This window comes from Mandrillus leucophaeus, unplaced genomic scaffold (assembly GCF_000951045.1).
Source record: "Mandrillus leucophaeus isolate KB7577 unplaced genomic scaffold, Mleu.le_1.0 Scaffold85, whole genome shotgun sequence".
NCBI classification, from domain to species: Eukaryota; Metazoa; Chordata; class Mammalia; order Primates; family Cercopithecidae; genus Mandrillus; species Mandrillus leucophaeus.
The window spans coordinates 3,866,482-3,884,705 of NW_012109252.1; the positions used below are offsets into that span (position 1 = coordinate 3,866,482).

General features: G+C 45.8%; 1 protein-coding gene across 1 annotated transcript; it reads left to right on the plus strand.

Annotated features, from left to right (window-relative positions):
• The first annotated feature begins 10,763 nt into the window (after window positions 1-10,763).
• On the plus strand, window positions 10,764-16,526 carry TDRP (testis development related protein). Its single transcript, XM_011968610.1, has 4 exons — window positions 10,764-10,991; window positions 11,743-11,846; window positions 13,590-13,875; window positions 14,663-16,526. The coding sequence occupies exons 1-4, from the start codon at window positions 10,764-10,766 to the stop codon at window positions 14,675-14,677; spliced, it is 633 nt and encodes a 210-aa protein (XP_011824000.1). The 3' UTR covers window positions 14,678-16,526.
• Window positions 16,527-18,224: the final 1,698 nt, after the last annotated feature.

Consider the following 18,224-nt stretch of genomic DNA (forward strand, 5'->3'; position numbering starts at 1 on the left):
CTGGGCTGTGAGAAGAATCATTTTTCTTACTGTTCTCAACCTAAAGCCTCGGTAAAGCACTGGCAGGTTGCATTGGTTTCTGTTGGCCACGCGTTCCCGCTGCTGTGGCTGGAGATCTGCAGGGCCTTCATGGGAAATGGCTGGAAGTTGATGGGAGCTGACACTGGCTTCTGGCCATGGCTTAAGTTCCCATCTGAGGTATTTCTAGCAACCCTCGTGCACCTGCAGTCTGGATTTCGGTTCGCAGTAGTCATGGATTATATTTCCTCATCGGGATTGCTCATTCTAGTTTTATAAAAACAGAAGAGAAATTTTACACGGCTTCAATATTGCGAAAAGCAATGTTTATCCTTTTAAAAGATCCTTCCCACCCCTGTTTCACAAGACTCATAATGAACCTGTTATTAAAACTGCTTTAGCACTTGGTGGCAGAGGTATTTGTGGACTTGTACAGTTAATGCACTTACAGAATTAATCCTTTTCAGTTCTTTACAAACCTGCTGAAAAGAATATTTGTACCAAGGGTGGCTATAGCTGTTTCAGGTCTGTGGGTCCATCTGCAGGTAGACAGTGCTCAGAGGTTTTGGTTTTAGATTACATAAGTAATTCCAGATGTGTTAATTAATGTTTGTTTTTATGAGGCCTACAAAATTATGTGACTATGTGTATTGTTTTTGTAAATTGAATATGAAGCCATCATGTATGAAATATTTTTATTTCATCAAAATAGTTTGTTTAAAACTGTGGGAAGTAAAAGTTCCCCTTTCCCTAGTCCCAAATCCTTCTCCATATAAGTAATAACCATTATTAATATACACTTAGTCATTTGGTTTCCAAATACGTATCTCAAAAAGGACATAGGTAGAAGTTTTTCAGAATGAGAAATGATTAATAGTGCCCCTCATGAGCTTAGAATGAATTTATAAGTCTGGGTTCCAAAATGCGAATGAGCAATGCGAATGAGCAATGCGAATGAGCAGAGAACACATGTTCATTTGTCTCAGTGACTGTCTTGAGTACCAGTTTCTGGTGTGTTCAGACTTAACTGGCATCAAGATCTTCAGACTGACTGTTCTGAAATAAATGGCAAAGTCTGTTGACCCAGATTGTAACCTGGTGATCCTTACAGGAATTGCCGGTTCACCAAACAGGGCTGGAGTGGCGACTTCTTATTCCCAAAACTGCAGGTATTGAGCGTGAGTGTTTGAAGGTTTGGACTGTCTGTGTGCGAATCAGGGTTTGTGGCAGAGCCCAGAGTCTGCCTTTTTGAACATTCTGCAAACTGGATCCCTCCTGCAGGGAAGGGGGCTCCGTTCTCACTTCACTTGGTGAGAGGGGGTTTGTTAGGGGCTCCTGGACTGCTCTAGGCCCTCCCCCTGCCTCCCCTGACCGACTTCAGGACTCATGAAATAAATACTTTATTGCTGCACCCCCAGGTTAAAACTCAAGGAAAAAGAAAACGCTGCCCAAAGCATGCTGTCTGGAGCGTATCAAAGGAAACACAAGACCCAGTGCTGCAGGGGGGCCTTTTTTGAGGCCGGTCCTCCTTTTGTTTTTAAAATATATGTTTGCAGAAATTAACAGGAGGAGAAACATCTCCTGGAGGTCACACAGTTGGCATCTGACAGATGAGCAACCAGTGACAGGGCTGCTGTCAGAACCCAGGGCAGGCTCAGGTGGACGGGGTTCCGACACGGGGCTCTAGATTCCGTGTTGGTGTGTGCTGAGGTGGGCATGGGTTCCAGTGTGTGGCTCTGGATTCCGTGTTGGCTCGTGCTGAGGTGGGCATGGGTCCTGGTGTGTGGCTTTGGATTGTGTGTTGGTGTGTGCTGAGGTGAGCGTGGATTGCTCTTACGTGGCTCTGGATTCCGTGTTGGTGTGTCCTGAGGTGGGTACAGGTTCTCATGCCTGGCTCTGGATTCCATGTTGGTGCATGCTGAGGTGGGCGTTGGTTGATGTGTGGCTCTAGATTCCATGTTGATGTGTGGTGAGGTGGGCATGGTTTCCAGTGTGTGGCTCTGGATTCTGTGTTGACGTGTGCTGAAGCAGGCATGGGTCCTGGTGCATGGCTCTGGATTGCGTGTTGACACGTGCTGAGGTGGGCATGGGTTCTGGTGCGTGGCTCTGGGTTCCATGTTTGTGTGTGCTGAGGTGTGCCTAGGTCACCCAAGCCAGTTTTCTGAGTCAGACTGCGTTCAGGCAGGCTGGGGGTCAGATCAGCAGCCCCTCCGGTGGGAGCCTGGTCTTGCTATGGCCGCATAGTCCCACCACGCCCTGAAGGGTCCTTGCCTGGCACCCTGCAGTTTGGTGAACATGGCTGTGGGCCTTCGTGTAACCTGATGGGTCTTGTCTGATAACTGTGGGATTTGGTCTCACAGTTTGAGCTGGACGTCAGGACTGGGTTCAGCAACCAATGTTTTGTAGAATGGCCAGTTTCTCAATAACTTCAGTGTGTTTAAAGATAAGTTCACTGTGAGTTTCAAAATTTAGAAGGGGTGAAAGAAGACTAAGCCGTTCTGTGCCTTTTTGTTGTACGTAATTGAAATCTTCGCCTCTGGGGGGCACTGTGTTTTGTGTTCCCAGGATCACAGCATTTCCACGGTATTCAGGAAGACGGGGGGTGGTAGCCAGTGGTGATGCCAAGAAGAGGCCTGGGGCCTGTGCTTTCACTCTTCCCAGAGTCCTCCTTCACCTCGTCACCACCCCCAAAACAGCTTCAAGACACTGAATGCCAGCACTAAGCCTTTGTCCAGAACTGTTCTGGGGGTGGGCTCTGGAGAGGGTGGGTCAGGGTCGTGTACAGCTCCTTCCACATTCCCCTCTTTTCACCTTCACAAAGAGCTGTATTGTGTGCCCGTGACTGCAGGGATGCCAGCGGCCTGTGGTTGATACCAGCAAACCATCTGTACCGGGTCCCATGCTGGCACTGCACACGCTCACCCCGCTGTGATGCAGAGTGTTCCTCATGAGAAGTTGGGATACCTGGCCTCACAAAGATTTCTTCTTTTGCCCTGACGTATGAACTTAAATACCTTTAAAATGTATACCAGGAAAGGGCCGGGCGTGGTGGCTCGCACCTGTAATCCCAGCACTTTGGGAGGCTGAGGTGGTTGGAGCACTTGAGGGCAGGAGTTCAAGACCAGCCGGGCCAACATAGTGAAACCTCATTTCTACTAAAAATACAAAAGTTAGCCGGGCATGGTGGCCATCACCTGTAATCCCAGCTACCCGGGAGGCTGCGGCAGGAGAATCACTTGAACCTGGGAGGCGGATGTTGCAGTGAGCCGAGATCGTGCCACTGCACTCCAGCCTGGGCAACAGAGAAAGACTCCGCCTCCAAAAAACAAAACAAAACAAAAAACATATACCAGGAAATTTGTTTTATTAAAATATTAAAATTACATGAACTCTGGACTGAACTGGGAGGTGCAGGTTATGTGGCATGCACTGAGCTGACCCGAGCGTTATGCTCATGTTCTTGTTAACCCTCTCTCTGGATTCTGTCCTTCACAGGTACTCTGGTGTAACACTTCCTGATCTTGCCCACATTACTGGGATGGTCTCAGGTGTCACTGTTCAGCCTTGCTGTGCTTTTTCCTGCCCTGGTCGTCAGGACCCAGAGTTGCCCGGAGCAGCCTGGAGGTTTTCTCCCAGGGCCAGGGTCCAGTACACCTGCCCTTCCTGTGGCAAAAGGAGAAATTTCCATCCGCTTTATCGGGATAAATCAAACCTTAATGCTCGAATTTTACATTTGATGAAAAATAGGAGAAAACGCAAGTGACGCTGTATCTTGGACATTTTGTTTAAGATTTCAAGATTACAAATTGTGAGATTAAGTATGAAGGATGGCACTTCTGAGAGTGTCACTTGGTTAGATGAGGGTCTGTTTTCTGATTACAGGAGGTAAAGATTGGCAGGTTCAGTTCTTCTAAACAAAGCCTTCAGGGTTGCCATACCCAAGCTCTGTGCTCATGGACAGGATCTGGACGTGCGCGCTGGTGGGGCCTGCGGACGCGGTCTACGACTCCCTGTGTATTCAGTGCCGGCCAGAGGTCCCGGCCTGTCTGCACATTTTTGATAAGACACTGCCATTTAACCTAACAGGAATAATTTTGGTAAATTATGGATATTAATTTTCTTTACAATATTTCATAATTTTCTTCATGAAACATGAAGCACTTTTTTACAACTAAGGTATAGCTAAAACAGGAAAAAAATCATTTTTCGTTGTTTTGTGCGGAAACTTACTTTCTCATTTCTGTGACCTAACTTCTTGGTCATCGCCAGCATTTTACAGCACATCTCATCTGTCTTCATCGTTTTGGATGTCGCTTTCTCTCTGAATTGAATCTCAGTTTTAAAGAATGTTTTACCATCATTCTCCCTGGTCTCCAAGACGCGTTTGGGTTTTTTGTGCCTTCCCATAGAACAGACTCCGCAGGGCTCTGCCCGCAGAAGAGAACTTTCTTCTTCATGCCCCACACCGTGAGCAGCACTTACGTTGACACCACGTAAGAATCTGTCCACCTCAGGACAATGTCCATGTCCTCCCTGGGCCTTTCAGGAAGCCCCACCTCGAGGGCCAGCCTTGCTGGCTACAGGAGCAGAGTGCTCAGGCGAGGACTTTCCCTCCCGTCCCTCCCGGGGGATGCTCAGAGGGAAATGTGGAGACTTCAGGTAGAGACCAAGGTGTCTGGTTTTGATGGATTCTTTCTGAATTATTAAGTCCAGCTGTGATGACCTCGGCCCCAGAAGGACCATGCCTGGCCTGGGCTTAGGGACCCCAGAGGTGCTTCTGAAACCTGCTGCTCCTCCCAGCTGCACGTGGCCGTTGTCTGCCCGCATAATGGATGAGTGGTGGCCTCGCAGCACTCCTCATGCTCACACTTCGATCATGTCTATTTGTGCACCTTCTAGGACTCCAGCCTCTTCTAATGGCTCACCTGGCAGTAGAGAGGGATTCCCTTGCTGGTCCTCCATGGAGGTGCATGTGAGAGCAGGGGCTCAGGAAGCTGGTGGTGGGATGGAGCCCTAGCTCCAGGGTCATCTGATGGGATGTGCAGCAGCCAGCCAGGTGCTACAGGGACACTGGTGTGGTTAGTGGAGACCACACAACTGAAAATGTGGGTTCTACTGCCAGCCCAGTGTGGTGTTCAAAGGGTGGAATTCCTGAAAAATTCTATGCAGAAATGGGAGATTAAGGCATGCTTGTCAGGAAGGCTGGCCTCCTCAGGGCTCGCGTGCTGTGTGTGGTGGCTGGTGACTGACCTGCCTAGCAGGTGGCCAGATGCTTGAGTGTGAGGTTTGTGGGCCTCAGACTTTGGGTGGGCCTGAGACTTCCTCATCCCGAGGGTGAGTGAAGTTAGAAGGGAGAGGAAGCTGTTCCCTGTGCACATTGCTGCGCTGCCTAGGGGGTAAGGACATTTCTGTATCTCACAGTAAGAACAAAACAGAAAAGAGATTTGAAGGCAAAGGAAGTGGGGAGAAGGGCGAGCCCCTGGAGGCCAGCAGATACCCGTAAAAGCAGCAGGGGCGTTGGTGTGCAGAGGTGAGTTGTGTTCAAGCCACGTGCACTGACTCTCCCTAGAGCGTGTGTAATGTGCGTTGGGGTTTCTGAAGATCACATTTTAAGATGCTTCTTTGGGTGGTGGTTTTGTTTGCTAGTGTGTTACAGATTTGCCTTTAGGTCTGAGGCCTAAATCTCTGGCCCGTAGGCCGGGGAGACACTGTAGCAGTGCTGTGTTAGCTTTGAGTGAGTTCCAGTCTCATGGGTTTGATAATATTCGTTGCGTGAATAGATGACTGTCCAGATATCACTGGGGTTTGGGTGGGGAGGGTGTGGGTCACCTGGTGTCCCTAAATGGATGTGCCTTGTTTGCCTATGTTCTGAGATGGCCTGTGGCCCAAGATGCTCTGCATCTCAGTTCATGGGAAGCTCTGGGAGTCTGAGCCATTGCCATCACTGTCGTCTTCATTAAACTGAGGCATTTACGTGACTCTCGTTCTCGGCATCGGGTGCTGTCCGGAGCACTTTCTGTGGCCTGCGTTTAGTTCTTGGGTAGGTGGCTGTTGTTCTGCTCAGCCAGCAGGTGAGAGTGCTCAAGGCAGGTTGGCGATGACATCTCTGAGGGCCAGGAACAGAAAGTGGCTCCCAGGAAAAACACTGACCACTCATCAGGAAACCACTCCTCCTTGCCACCAAAATCTAGTGGAATGTACCGAGTTAATGATCTCTGACAGATCCTTACACCTGAGAAGATTTACTGTCACACAGAATGAGCCAGTTAACTCTTTGTCTCCTGCTGAGAAGAGCATTACCGAAGAATGGTCCAGGAAACCGTAGAAGTCCCACAGCTCCCCTGGGACTTTTGGGAAGCTTATGTGTGAGGAAGACTAAAAATTTATGAATTAACAGTTTATAAACAGTGAAGAAGTTGGTGGAAGAGGATAAGGAGGCCAAGAGTGCACAGGAAATAGCACATCTCTGACCTTGCAAAGGAACACTGGTGCCCCGTGTGCTTCAGTTCTGTCTGGAGACATCAGACGCCAGTGGTGCATGCTGTAGTAACCCAGGCACTGCAGAACACAGGGCTGAAAGGCCATGAGCTTCACAAAGGGCTCTTCAGAGGAGAACCTTCAGTCTGGTGACACTGGCCGGTGAGCGGGAACAGCAAGAGCTCTGTGCACTGAGGCTTGCTGGGAGCCTCACTGGCCTGTTCTTTGTAATCCCATAACTTTGTGTGTTTCACCTTCCCCTGCCCCCAGATATTGCAGCCATACATTTGTACTTCTGGATCTAAGTGAAGACCATCCACTTATCTTTCTTGTTGTGCACATTCACTGTTTATTTCATTTCTAGAAAACTTTTCTCTCTGAGTAAATTTTATTTGTAGATTTTTCTTCTTCAGTGACATCTGTTTGATCCCATCTCTACAAAAAATACAAAAATTAGCATCGTGGTGCATGCCTGTAGTTGGTAGCCTGAGGTGGGAGGATCAGTCAAGCCTGGGAGGTTGAGGCTGCAGTGAGTTGTGATCATGCCATTGCACTGCAGCCTGGGTGACAGAGAGAGACCCTGTCTCAAAGAAAGAAAAAAAAAAAGATCTGTTTGAAGTTCATAAACTAGAGACTATTTTTTTTGGCATCTTATTCCTAATAATTTCAATGGAAACAATAGGTAATAATTTATATTTCAATAAATCTCATTTTCTGTTGATTTTCCTTATGATATCCAAAATGGAATCTTAGGGTAATCACGTTGTATTAGTCCATTTACACACTGCTGTAAAGAACTACCTGAGACTGGGTAATTTAGAAAGAAAAGAGGTTTGACTCACAGTTCCACGTGGCTGGGGAGGCCTCAGGAAACTTATAATCATGTCAGGAGGCAAGGGGAAAGCAAGGCATATCTTAACATGGTGGCAGGAGAGAGAGAGAACAGGGAGGTGCCACCCACTTTTAAATGATCAGATCTTGTGAGAACTCACTATCACGAGAACAGCAAGGAGGAAATCCACTTCCATGATCCAGTCATGTCCCACCAGGTCCCTCCCCTGATGTGTGGGGATTACAGTTTGACACGAAATTTGGGTGGGGACACAGAGACAAACCACATCATTCTGCTCTTGGCCTCTCCCAAATGTAATGTCCTTCTCACATGTCAAAACCAGTCATGCCTTCCCAACAATTCCCCAAAATCTTATTCCAGCAGTAACTCAAAAGTCAAGTCCAAAGTCTAATCTGAGACAAGGTAAGTCCCTTCTGCCTATGAGCCTGTAATATCAAAAATAAGTTACTTACTTTCAAGATACAATGGAGGTGCAGGCATTGGGTAAATGCACCCATAACAAAAGGGAAAAATTGGCCAAAACGAAGGACTACAGTCTGAAACCCAGCAGGGCAGTCATTAAATCCTAAAGTTCCAGAATAATCCCTTTACATGCCATGTCTCATATCCAGGGCATGCTGATGCAAGAGGTAGGCTTCCAAGGCATTGGGCGTCTCCATGGACCTTGTGGCTCTGCAGGGTACAGCCCCATTCAGCTTCTTTAACAGGCTGGCATTCAGTGCCTGTGGCTTCTTCAGATGCGTGGTGCAAGTTGTTGGTGGATCTACCATTCTGGGGTCTGGAGGACAGTGGCCCTCTTCTCACAGCTCCACTAGGCAGTATTCCAGTGGGGACTCTGTGGGGGGGCTGCAACCCCACATTTCCCCTTCATGCTGCCCTAGCAGAGGTTCTTCTTGAGGGCTCTACCCTTGCAGCAGATTTCTGCCTGGACATCCAGGCATTTCCATACCTCCTCTGAAATTGAGGCAGAGGCTCCCAAACTCCTGCCTTCTGTGTACCTGCAGGCCCAATACCATGTAGAAGCCACCAAGACTTGGGCTTTGCACCCTCTGAAGTCATGACTGGAGCTCTACCTTGGCCCCATTTAGCCACTGCTGGAGGCGGAGTGGCTGGGACACAGAGCACCATGTCCAGAGGTGCACAGTGAAGCAGGACCCTGGGCCTGGCTGAGGAAACCATTTTTCCCTCCTAGGCCTCTGGACCTGTGATGGGAGGGGCTGCCATGAAGGTCTCTGAAATGCCCTGGAGACATTTTCCCCATTGTCTTGGCAATTAACATTGGCTCTTCTTTACTTATGCAAATTTCTGCAGCTGGCAGCTTGAATTTCTTCCCAGAAAAGGTTTTCTTTTCTACCATTTGGAGAGTCAGACTTCTAATTTTCAAACTTGTATGCTTTGCTTGCCTTTTAAAGATAAGTTCTAATTTCAGATCATCTCTTTGTGAACACATATGACTGTATGCTGTTAGGACCACCCAGGCCACATGTTGAACCCTTTGCTCCTTAGAAATTTCTTCTGCCAGATATCCTAAATCATCTCCCTCAAGTTCAAGCTTTCACATATCTCTAGGGCAGGGGCAAAATGCCATCAGTCTCTTTGCTAAGGCAAAGCAAGAGTGACCTTTACTCCAATTTCCAATAAGTTCCTCATCTCCATTTGAGACTACGTCATCCTGGACTTCATTGTCCATATCACTGTCAGCATTTTGGTCAAAACCATTCAACGAGTCTCTAGGAAGTTCCAAACATTCCCACATCTCCCTGTCTTCTTCTGGACCCTCCAAACTATTCCAACCTCTGCCCATTACCCAATTCCAAAGATACTTCCATATTTTCAGGTATCTTTATAGCAGTAGCCCAATTCTCTGGTACCAATTCTCTGCATTAGTCTGTTTTCACACTGCTATGAAGAACGACCCGAGACTACGTAATTTATAAAGAAAAGAGGTTTAGTTGACTCAGTTCTGTATGGCTGGGGAGGCCTCAGGAAACTTACAGTCATGGCAGAAATGGAAGCAAGGCACATCTTATGTGGCAGCAAAGCAAGGCACATCTTATGTGGCAGCAAAGCAAGGCATATCTACATGGCGGCAGGACAGAGAGAAAGGGGAGGTGCCACACACTTTTAAATGATCAGATCTCATGAGAACTCACTATCATGAGAACACCAAGAGGAAAATCTGCCCCGATGATCCAGTCATCTCCCACCGGGTCCCTCACCTGACACATGGGGATTACAGTTTGACATGAGACTTGTCTGGGGACACAGAGCCACACCATATCACACCTTTAGGACATGCGGGTGGTGTGTGGAGCAAATAGCATCTGAAGGTAGTGCTGACAGATTAAGGGAAGGGGTGGGTAGTCCATGGAGGGGTGAGGCACAGGCTTCTGCCTAGTGGTGTTGGGACAGGGCAGGCCTGGGAATGGTGAACGTAACAACTTGGCAGTGAGACATTAGCTCAAGCCCCAGCTTTGCTTCCTGGCCATTTGCGTGAGCCAAGTTCCCCAAGGTCATGAAGCTTCACTGTGTCTGTCCCATGGGGCACTGCTCAGAGTGAGGGATGTGGTAGGTGGGCATTGCACACACAGTGCTGGGCACATAGTGACTGCACCTGGTCCTTCCTCCAGAGTCCAGACGGGTCAGCCTCTAGAATTACGTTCTTGAGACTTCTTGATAGGATCCTGCTACATGCTCTGTCATGCCATGGGCCCTGAGCATCAGACGTAATCCTTTACCTGATGTACATGCAAGTGTGCCAAAGCTGTCAGCATGACATGGGTTGTGTGATAGGTTTTTGTGCAGTGTGTGATGTGGAAAGCTGATACCTGATGCCGAGTGTTTTTGTTGTGATGGTTTCTTTGGCATGGGTACTGCCATCATGCTCCTAATCCCAGGACCTAATTCATAAACAGCTCTCCAGTCATAGCTGTTGGAGGGCCTGTCCCCCTGTCTAGATGCAGACCTCTGCCCAGACAGGGAGTTGAGGGTCTGGCCTATGGGAATAAAAGTGGGATCCCTTAGTCGCTGGTTAGTTTTCAGGGTCATCTCTGCCCTTTGCCCCTTCTTGAGGCTGTGTTACACCCTGGAGACCCCCAGGCATTGCACCTGGCAATCACTGGGTTACCTCGAAGGGTTGATTGAATTGTATTCATTATCTTTGTCTCAGATCAGTGTCATCCTGCAGCCTCATTTCAGCCTTCAGGATTGCTTTATTTTTGTATTATATTTTTAACAATGCAAAGTATTCAAAAGCTAGCTCTACCCTGTGAGAGACCCTTCCCAGCCCTAGCAATGTGATGATAAACCCTGGGAAATGTTAATCAGTGAATATGAAGGGCCCTCGACACACGCCAGGTTGTCAGATGTTTTTCTCCATTCTTTCTTCTTAGTAATGGATTTCATTGTATCCAATATGCTATTAATTATAAGATACCTTGATTTCAGAAATGAAAAAATTGTACAAAATCATTTGTTTACAGTCAACAAAATTATTTCTTCTCAGAAATCTACACTTGTAGAGGTTAGGGCAAAGGTCATTGTCTCCACGGAGGTGCTGACGCTTAAAGGTAGTGGCAGAGTTGTTCCAGGGGACCTTGGAGAGGCCCCCCTTTTAGGGGACCTCGTAACAGCCTTCTCAAAGGTCAGTCTCCTACGTGTTTTGTTGTTGTTGCTGCTGCTGTTTGTTTTTTGAGATGGGGTCTTGCTCTGTTGCCCAGGCTGGAGTGCAGTGGTGAGATCACAGTTCTCTGCAGCCTTGACCTCCTGGGGCTCAAGTGATCCTCACACCTCAACTTCCTGAGTATCTGAAACTACAGGTTTGCACCACCATACTTGGCTAAGTTTTTGTATTTTTTATAGAGACGGGGGTGGGGGGTGTCTCACTTTGTTCCCCAGGCTGGTCTTGAACTCCTGGGCTCAAATAATCCTCCTGCCTTGGCCTCCTAAAGTGCTGGGATTTCAGGTATAAGCCACCATGCCCAGCCCAATCTCCCAAGTTTTAAGGAGACCTAATTCTTAATTGTGAGGGAAGCTTCGTCTGATTTTAAGCATCATTTTCATAAGCTATTTAGGCAAAGTATAATTATCGACAAGTCTTTTACTAAATTTAGATTACTCAGCATCACTGATAAGCTGTTAAGCTGTTATGACCATAATACCAAAACAGCTGAGATGACTAGTAGCTAATGGGAGAAAACTGTGTACACACAGGTATGGAAACCTAGGATGTAAGTTCTGCCAATTCTTTTTTCTAAATTTCAATGATGTGTTTATTGGAGTAGAAAGCAGAGTTCTATTGATTCATGACATCACATTTGACATCAAGGCACATCTTATGTGGGTTCTATTGATTCATGACATCACATTTGACATTTTTCTTAACCTTTTATTAGGTTCAGGGAGCAAGTTTCCGAGGTTGGAAAGAAGTGACTTCACTGTTTAATAAAGATGATGAGCAGCATCTCCTGGAAAGATGTAAATCTCCCAAGTCCAAAGGGTAAGTCACAATTGTGTAAGAAAATGATCATTTCAGGAGAGGGAGGAAGTCACTGAGGAGGTAGAAGTGAAAACTTGATGGCATAAATACAGTGTAACTGGACACGCTGTGGGGTGTGGCAAGTCCCTGTCTCCCTCCCCACTCCGTCTGTCCCTGTTGAGTGGCAGATGGTCATGGACTTCGTGATGTGTGCTTCGGAGTTAACATCCCCCTTGTGAATAAACAGAAATGGGCTGGGCACGGTGGCTCATGCCTGTAATCCCAGCACTTTGGGAGGCCAGTGCAGGCAGATCATAGGGTCAGGAGTTCGAGACCAGCCTGGCCAACATGGTGAAACCCCGTCTCTACTAAAAAAAAAACCAAAAAACAGAAATTAGCTGGGCATGGTGGCATATGCCTATAATCCCAGCTACTTGGGAGGCTGAGGTGGGAGAATTGCTTGAACCTCTGGGAGGCTGAGGCAACAGAGCAAGACTCTGTCTCAAAAAAAAAAAAAAAAAAAAAATGAGTTGCGTTGTTCGATGAAAAACAAACAAACTATACTTTGGATAAAAGGTCATGAGGGTCTCTGTTGGCATTTTGAAAGGTTATGGAAATGTGGAAAATAACTTAGAATTATAAATTGAACTTATTAGCCTTACAGCAGCCTGTAGCCACACTTAAGATTTTTAGTAGTTTCAGAAAAAAGCCAAATCAAAACAGCAACATCAAAAAACGACTGTTAAAAATGCAAAGGATTGACTGGTAAACTGTAAAAGATTTTAGAAAATTTAATAAATTTAAACTGACCTTGCGAATTTATCATCAGTGTTTCAGAATTTTAAAAGTGTAAAGTTGAAAATATAAGTTCAGTGACTACCCAATGATATTACCAATGGCATATTTACTCTGTGTTATGGAAAGTTGTTTGATTAGAAGATGAATCCTGGTGAGTCGACAAGTACAGAGTTTGCTTTTGTTTGAGGACTGTGGGCCCCCGGTCTGCTTCTCTGCACTTTTGTGCACTGAGGACAGACACGTGGCCTGGCGTGCTCTGGTGGAGCTGTGACTTCACCAATCCTCATCTGTAGAAGACGGGTAAACTGGTTCACCTGCTGACGAACCGGTCAGGTGACCTGCTAATACATCAGCATCTGGAAGGAGAGGGCCTGGGCACTGGTGTTCTTACAGATGTTCCCAGGTGATGCTCACGGACAGTCAGGGTGAAGAGTAGTTGAAGATCTTTCTTCAGTAGCTGTCGCTCACTACCATTTCCTTTTTATAGTAGATGGTGTTCTGAATTCTTATTTTTGTTGAGTAAATTACCTACTAAATGCTTGACACAACCTTGCTATATTAATAATCCAATTGCAAACCTATTTGAAAAATTGAATAGATTTCCCTCCTTGTTTCTTAATCTAGACCCTGGATTCTCATAGATCTGATTTGCTGAAAATCTTGAGTACCACCTTCCTATTGCCTTGAGGATCTCTCTTGTGTAATAATACTTATTTCTTGTCAGAACTAGTTATTTGCTTATGTGTTGCCAAGTGGTCCTAAAATATGGCTTTTACACACTTCATTAACAACATGTAGTGACTGATTTTTCCTTAACTTTGATATTTGAAACTTTTCATATAGACTTGTGTTAGTTTTCTAAACAATTTTTTTAAATTTTAAAGAATTTTATGTTTGTAAAATGGATACAGCTTGAGGCCCTAAGACCACTGGGTCACCAACACCTAACTCTTTCATCTCCTATAGAACTAACTTACGATTAAAAGAAGAGTTGAAGGCAGAGAAGAAATCTGGATTTTGGGACAATTTGGTTTTAAAACAGAATATACAGTCTAAAAAACCAGATGAAATTGAAGGTTGGGAGCCTCCAAAACTTGCTCTTGAAGACATATCGGCTGACCCTGAGGACACCATGGGTGGCCACCCATCCTGGTCAGGCTGGGAGGATGACACCAAGGGCTCGACCAAGTATACCAGCCTGGCCAGCTCTGCCAACAGCTCCAGGTGGAGCCTGCGCTCAGCAGGGAGGCTGGTGAGCATCCGACGGCAGAGTAAAGGCCACCTGACGGACAGTCCGGAGGAGGTGGAGTGAGGGGGCTGCGTGGCAAGTGTGCCCCGACGTGGTGGCCTTTTATTAGCATACCATGTAGTTGTTGAGTCTTTTCTGTTAGAAGGAATAGAGTCTACTTTTGCCTATATTTCATATTTGGACCTCTGTTTCATTGTTTAATGAACTCTCTCTCACACACGCTGTGACTCCTTGGTGAACACATGCAGGGATGGTACATTTGATTGCCTTATTGCAGAAATACCCATCAGTCCATGTTTTGCAGAAACTGGAGATGTGAATTTTTGATGCTGTCCCATAATACAGCAGTAATGATTTGCAGTTTGCCACAAATCATCTTCATGCTGCTCTCTGTCGTCGTTCTGTTTCAGGACTTCTATCCCTTTTTCTTGTGTGTAGCACATACAAACGCAGCAGTCACGCAGTTCTTTTCTTTTGCCAGAAAATTACAGTCAGGAGGTAAGATGAATCTTCCAAAGTTAGGTTAAATTTTGTTTAACTTGACAAATTAAACTTTGTTCTTATTAAACAAATATTTAAACAAATACTGGAAAAGCAAAGGTTATATTTGGGTGTAAAATGTCAGTATCTTAAAATGCATGTTCATCTTTTGCTGAGGGAGGAATAGCCTCTTGTGTGTGCACTGGATAGTAACCATGGTTCTTTTTTGGAATTTTATTTTTACCTCTTTTGAACTTCTAAATCGGTTCCTTTATTTTCTTAAAACATTTGCTCTCTCTTTTGTTTACAGATTAAAGAAGTATGATGATAATTTTATTTAGGAAACATTGTCTTGCTCATTATAGAGTGAAGACTGTGCATAAAATACTGAAGTGCCTCTTTTTTATTAGGCTCATATGTTTGTTCTTGCAAAGTGAGATGCCGATTGTGATTGGTGTTAGATCTGTAAGAAGCTGTGTCTTCTCCACAAGAACCAACGGCCAGTTTGAGAGCATCTCGCGTGTTCTTTTTCTGTCTGCTTTACTGTCCTTGACAGTGTGATCCTGCACAGTATCAGGTGCCAGTTATGTGTCCCTGGCAGGTTGGCGCTTATCAGCAAGTCCTGCAGATATCTATCTTAGGTAAAAGTGGTTTGAAAGAAAAGGTATATTTTTCTTTTTTGTTTAAAAGCAAAATAAAACCTCCAGTTACACTGTGCATTCCCCTCACATACAAACAAGACAAAAACCCTTTCCTGAGCTGCTCGGCATGCACTTGTGTGCTGTTTCATGCGTGTGGATGTTCCTTCCACTTGTTCCTGTGGAATAACTGAGTGTGCCTGATGGCAGAACACACTGCAGTGTTACCAGCGTCTGCATGTTTTTTAATAGAACAGGTTTACTTGATCTGTCATCTGTTATGGAAAAAACAGCAATTACTTTTGCATCAACCTAATACATCCATTCATCTAGCTAAATCTATAATCTGTATCAATCGCTTATACCTATCAATCATCTGTATCTATTCACCTACCCTCTGTCTGTCATCTCTCAGTCTGCATCCATCTAGCCTTCTGTCAATCATCTACTTTTTTTAATAGAATAAGAAGTTTACTTATCAAGTCTTGAAAGGGGGACATGCTTCAAGTGGTGTTCAAACAAAAATTCCAGTTTGTATTAGAACCTTGAAATGGTGAAGTTGTGGAGGTTTTCTTTGTTCCATAATACAGAGACAAGTTCATAATTTTTAATATAACAGTTAAGTTGACAAATCATAAGTTTCCTCAGGTAAACAATCATAACTGTCTTTCTCCCTAGAGAAGTGGGATAGTAAAAACATTCACCATTTCATGACTTCTGCAAATACTTTCAAGCGGAAGTCAGTGTAGGCTTGTTTTTGGCTAACATGGTCTTGCTGCGCAGGAATGTAAACACTGTGTTTGAAACTCTGGAAATCACACGTGTGTGGGGAGATGGGGACGCTGCCCACGTAGTGGGGAGCTCTGTGGTGTGATGGCAGCGGTTGCTGTGCCTCTGTTGGAACGTTAAGTGCCTGCAACTCACGTCAATCATAGAATTGTGACGCACAGTTGGCAAAATAGTTCTTTATGCTATTTCTCAAAATTTGAGGACAAACTCAGATTGGGATTGGAATGTGCACTGTAAATCAGATTTTTCTTATCTACAAAGACTAATGTAAAAATGATTTTTTCTTCTGTGCCTGATTAAATTAACTGTGGTTTTTAATATAAATATTTATTGGTGTGCTTTGGGAGAAAAAATATCTTTTCTTGAAAGAACTTACCAAAGCAAATTTGTTATCTTCACAAGTTAATGGTGGGAGAATGTGGTTTTTATTCTGGGTGTTTGAATTGTGTAAACACACAGCTTCCCTGTGTGGAGACAGTTGTCCTGTGCTCCTTCTACTGTACTTTTTAAATTTTTTAATAGGAAAGTGATGGGCTTCAGAGAAGGGTTCCTCCTTAGTGTTGAGGCTTTTTAAAAATAAAAATATTGTTTCTAAGCTCTTTCATTATTGGTTTGCATGATTACTGGCATCTGCTTACGATGGCTTTAATCAGTCAGAGCTAATGGCACCTTTCCTATTTAGCCTCATTTTAGAATGCAGTAAACACATGTGGACTTTTCACGAATAAATGAGCAACTTCAACCTTGGTTTTCAAGATGTGTCTTTTGCATATTTGAATGGCCTGTGTGTGACTGTCCCCGGTGCAGGGCCCTCCACTCTGGAGGGCAACAGTGTGGCGGGCACCCCGGCTGCTGTTTTTGGTTCTTTATTTCATGAGTTCTGTCCTTAAGCAAGATTTTACTCCTCCGAGTGGAGAAACATGAACATAGTAGCAACGATTCTTTCTATTTATCTTTAAGAAAATGACCGTCTCTTAGAAAGAAGTCTTTTAGAAAGCAGCGGCCTGTTCTAGAGAATGCTGCTCACTTCCCGTGGGAGCGGGACCCTGGAGCCGGCAGTGCCTTTGAGGCTGTTTTTGGGGTGCAGATGCTTTGCAGGGAGGCGCAGGGCCGTGTGGGATCCCTCTTCTCAGACCTGCATCCTGAGCAGGTGGACTCCCTGGCCCTCCTCGCTGACCTCATGGGTGAGTGTGGACTGCACTGTCACCTACTCCACCCTCGCCGGGGAGCATGGGTGGCATGGGTGCCCACGCTGCCCCCCCAGCCTTGCCTGGTGCCCTCAGAGCCTAAGGCTGAGCTTCTCACCCACACCTGCCATGTAATTCCGATCGTCCTCTGGCTGTCTCACAGGTGAGGAAGCCACTCTGCCCTCTCTTACTCTCCCAGTTTAGTTTTAGCCATGAATGCGCTTTGAGTTTTTTTGGTCATTCTTCAGTTGATATTTGCTTGATCAACCAAAAGACCAGCCAGCAGGGCACACTTGAGTCAGCTCTGAAGAGATCAGTTGGCTAAGGTGACTTTTCCAGATCAACATTAACTTGATCATTTTCAAAAAACAAACCAAAAAAACCTCAACTGCAGAGTGCACTCTAGTCTGGGTGACAGTGAGGCCCTGTAAAAACAACAAAAAAATGCTTGGAGTAGTCCAAAGGTTGTTTACACAGTGCTGAATGACTGAGATAGCTTGCTGCTGCTGTTTTTTCCTTCTGGTAAAAAACCAGTTTTAGCCCAGCTGATGAGGTAGGAATGCACTGTGAGCGGCCTCGGCCTCGGCGGAAACGGAGTGGCCCTCCTCATCCAGTGCTGTGTTGCTTGGTAGAAGTGTCTCTGCCTGGGGCTGCGACTTGCGACGTGAACTGTCTGACCCAGCACCCGCCAGAACCAACATCTGGGGATTTACACTGCAGCAACAAGTGATTCCCCTCTTGGCCTGCGGTTCTGTCATCCCAAAATTGTTCATAGTGGTGGATATGAGACATCAAAACGAGGGCTGAATCAGATGAAATTATGCTCAATTCAGCCTCAGATTTAAGTGATTTATTGTTTTCTAGTTCTTCGTACCTACTAGAGCTGCTGTGGTGGCTCTGTCAGTGGTTGGCAGTGGCCACCAGCCCTCACCCTGCCACTGGGGCTTGTGCATTCACATCTGGTTGTTGCTGCAGCCCTGAGGGGCACAGGGGCAGGCCACCGCCACCACCTCTCACTGGCCGCTGGGCTCAGGACTGCTCTGCTGTTGGGGAAGCTGCAAGTCCAGCCAGTTGACTGCACCTATTTAAGGAAAAGCACTACTCTGTTACCTGAGAACCTTTGAGATTCCTACTGTGAAGGAAGAATCACATGGAAATGAAAACTTAAGCTTTTAGCTAATAACAGAAAAGTGAACTAGCTTTTGGCAGTTGTCCAAAAGTGTAAAATTCTACTGAAAGAAGACAGCTGAGTACTTCA